The 3748-nt window shown below is 43.6% G+C and overlaps 1 protein-coding gene across 1 annotated transcript; it reads right to left on the minus strand.

Annotated features, from left to right (window-relative positions):
* Positions 1-1853: 1853 nt before the first annotated feature.
* On the minus strand, positions 1854-3085 carry LOC115967161. The gene is made up of 3 exons (XM_031086232.1): positions 2894-3085; positions 2306-2794; positions 1854-1961 (listed from the first exon to the last, which is right to left on the minus strand). The coding sequence occupies exons 1-3, from the start codon at positions 3083-3085 to the stop codon at positions 1854-1856; spliced, it is 789 nt and encodes a 262-aa protein (XP_030942092.1).
* Positions 3086-3748: the final 663 nt, after the last annotated feature.

Raw genomic sequence — 3748 nt, forward strand, 5'->3', positions numbered from 1 at the left:
CGATGCAGTGGTAGCAGTTTTCTCTTAGATATTTCATAGTTCTCCTTTGCCCTGTGCCTTCATGATGTGTATCCTTATCAATAGAATCTCCTAGAACATTGCCTTCGATGGTGGACCACACTTTCGGACCTCTGCTTTGCTTAGCCAAGGAGGCATTCCTCCTCGGACTACCTTCCTGGACTTTTGTGACCAAACCCCACCCCTTTATTTACTAACGCGGACTCCCATGATAGCGTTTGCTTGTCCTCGGACTACTAGATGTCCTCGGATTGGGCCCCCAGCCCAACATATATATAGATATATACTATTGGGCCTATCACACCTACAATAGCCCCCTCGAAATTCTTCTCTCTTACTCCTTGGGAAGAAAGGAGGGTTTTGATATCACTACAATTACCCCGCTCTTATCATACATCATCTCTATCTGCGTAGGTACTTTTTTAACTACACAACGCATGCTCTTGATGCTTCGGCATCCGAGACGCGCCTTCATTAAATTTCTACAGCTCCATGTTCCTCATGTTCTACGGTGCGATGTAGATCCTACGGTTGGGGATTTTATTGGAACTCGGGCTGGAATTTTCCTGCTTGTCCACCTCTCTGATACAAATATTGCTTGAATACTTCATTCACTTCACTTTTGCACTCATTCACTGAACCTTTGCACTCATAAACTGAACCTTTGCACTCATAAATATCAAAAGCTAGTCTGAGGAGAGTTTCTTTCTTTGCATAAGTCTTTTTAACCCTTTCTTTTTACTTTTCTTTACATAGAGTCCTTTTCTCCTCAGCTCTCTTAATTTCCCTTCCACTTATTTAACAACTAGAAGAAAGGTCTGCACTTATACGCTGATCGGGAGATAAATCGGTCCAAGGCGGCATTCATTCTTGTTAAATTCTGGACTTCTTTGGGATTCTGAGGTGGTTGTAAACTATTAATTGCATTAACCTGATCAGGGTTGACCTCAATTCCACAATGAGTGACCATATAGCCCCAGAAATTTGCTTGATCCCACGCCAAAGGAGCACTTGGAAGCATTGAGGCGCAGTTTGTGTTTCCTCAGTATTTCAAAAATGTTCCTGAGGTCTCCCATGTGCTCGGTCACTACCTTACCTTTCACCACCATATCATCTATATAAACCTCAATATTTTTGCCTAATTGTGGCTCGAACATCTTGGTCATCATCTTTTGTTAGGTAGACCCTGCATTCTTCAATCTAAAGGGCGTCACCTTGTAGTGGTAATTTCCAGTAGGGGTGACAAAAACTGTTTTCTCCTGATCATCTAGAGCCAGTGGTATTTGGTGGTATCCCTAGAAGGCATCTAAAAAGCTCATCCGAGAATGGTTTACAGTTGCATCCACTAGCTGATCTATTCGAGGCATGGGGAAAGGGTTTTTTGGATAGGCCTTGTTCAGATTTGTGAAGTCTACACATACTCGCCACTTTTCACTTTTCTTTTTCACCACTACAATATTAGCTAGCCATTTAGGGTAAAACACCTTTTTAATAGCCTCGACCTACTTAAGTTTGCTCACCTCATCCTTGACAGCATCAAAATGATACTTAGATGAGCGCCGAGGTGGTTACTTTTTGGGGATGATAGATGGATTAACATTCAAATGATGGCAGATGAAGTTTGGATCCACCCCAGGAGCTTCGTAAGCACTCCATGCGAACACGTCAATATTCCTCTTGAGAAACACAATCAGCTCTTCCTTCTCTCAAGGAGGCAGCTGAGTTCCGACTTGAAAGAACTTTTCCAAATCATCGTTAATAACAATTTTTTCTAACTTCTCACACATTGCCCCTTTTGACATCGAGTCCTTAGATAACACCGGAGTTCTTGATGGCTATAAGCCCCTCTCAGCAGAGGCTGAGGACTCAACTCCTAGTTGATGCATTATTGTAGCCACCAAGCACTGCTTAGCCATGGACTGGCTTCCAACCAACTCCTCAATCTGATCCACAGATGAATATTTCACTTTCAAATGCAGAGTGTAAGAAACGGCTCCCAGGGCATGAAGTCAGGGTCTTGCTACAATGGCCGTGTAGGGAAAATAAGCATCTACTACAATGAAGTCCACCTTTATCACCTCTGATCCTGCTTGCATGGATAGTCAAATTTGGCCCTTTGGAACAACAACTTTCCTGTCAAAGCCTAACAAAGGTGAATCATAAGTTGTCAAATTCTCAGGTTTCAAGTTTAGTCATTTGTACAAATCAGGGTACATAATCTCTGCCCTGTTGCCTTAATCCACCAACACCCTCTTCACATCATACCCCTTATCCTGAGGGTAACCACCAGGGCATCATCATGTGGCTGTATAGTCCCAACCTTGTCCTCATCCGAGAAACTCAACGCTGGTTGGATCTCCATCCTAGCCCTTTTCGACTCAGGGTTAGAATTCTCGGTAGGTGGCCGAGCTACAAACATCACCCTGGAGAGGTGAGAACTAGTTCTCCCTGGAGCAGCGAGGATGACATTAATTGTGCGTAAAGGTGGCCTTAAAGAAGTATCTCTTTGAGATCTGGATCCTACCTGACCATTTTTCCTACCAGGCTGATGTAGAAATTGCTTTAACTTTCCATCTTTGACCAGTTGTTTTAGATGATTCCACAAAGTTTTGCAATTTTCTGTGGTGTGTCCTCGCTCCTGGTGGTATTGACAATGAAGGCTTTGATTATGTTTCATTAGGTCTCCTCCCATTTTATCTGGCCATCTAAAGTATGGCTCATTCTTAATCTTTTCCAAGACTTGATGCACTGGATCCCTGAACACTGTGCCAACCACCTAGGTTGCAATAGACCCTAACTGCCTAGCAAAGTCTCTTTGGGGTCGATTATTGTTGCATCTGTTCGACTTGAAATCCCTCCTATCCTAAGAGATAACCTTAGTCTTCCCTTTCCCTTGTTGCTGGTCTTCTTCGACCCGTTTATACTCGTCAATATGGTCCATGAGCCGACACACACTCTTTACAGGCTTCTTGGTCAACGACTTTCTTAAATCATGCTCGGCAGGTAGGCCAACCTTGAAAGTCCTTGTGGCCACATCATCAAAGTCCCCATCGATCTCATTGAACATCTCTTAGTATCTAAGTACGTTTTTAGAGTTTCCTCTTCTTGCATGTTCATAGACAACAGGGAGTCTAAGGGCTGAGGAACCCTACTACAAGTCACAAACCGGGTGCTAAATGCTCTAGTGAGCTCCTTAAAAGAGCTAATAGAACCTTCTTTCAGTCCATTGAACCATCTCATTGACACAGGCCCAAGACTGAATGGGAACACCTTGCATATCAAGGCCTCAATCTTGGAGTTAACAGCCATCCTCTAGTTGAAATGGCTTACATGTTCTACAAGGTTTGTTCGACCATTATACATGGTGAATGTTGGCTGAGCAAATCACTGAGGAAGTTTTCTTCCTTCGATTTTTCGTGTGAAAGGTGATCTGGAAATTTGGTTTAACGCTTTGCTTATAGCGTCATTTTCCAGGCCTTTGCAAGATGAGCCTTTATCTTTGCATTCATGGGGGCTATCCTCATCACACAAGAAAGACTCACTGGAGGGAGTCCTTGACTTGGGCTTGTAACTGTCATCTCTACCGTCATCAGAGGAGGAGCCAGAATTGGAAGGAGTTCGTCTTCGTTGCTCGCGGTGCAACTTCTTTCTCAAACGATCAATTTCTAGTTGCATGGCTCTAGTATTCTCCTCATAAGAGACGTGGCTCCCACCTCGAGACTGGCTCCTG

Source organism: Quercus lobata, chromosome 11 (genome assembly GCF_001633185.2).
Source record: "Quercus lobata isolate SW786 chromosome 11, ValleyOak3.0 Primary Assembly, whole genome shotgun sequence".
NCBI classification, from domain to species: domain Eukaryota; kingdom Viridiplantae; phylum Streptophyta; class Magnoliopsida; order Fagales; family Fagaceae; genus Quercus; species Quercus lobata.

Bases quoted from the DNA above. Each gene is read 5' to 3' on its own strand.
- LOC115967161 (XM_031086232.1), bottom strand. From the start codon at position 3,085: ATGTTCAATGAGATCGATGGGGACTTTGATGATGTGGCCACAAGGACT. The intron at 2,795-2,893 runs GTTATCTCTTAG...ATTGCAACCTAG, and splicing joins AAGGGAAAGGGAAGACTAAG to GTGGTTGGCACAGTGTTCAG. The intron at 1,962-2,305 runs GTGGTTACCCTC...TCTGTGGATCAG, and splicing joins AGCCACATGATGATGCCCTG to ATTGAGGAGTTGGTTGGAAG.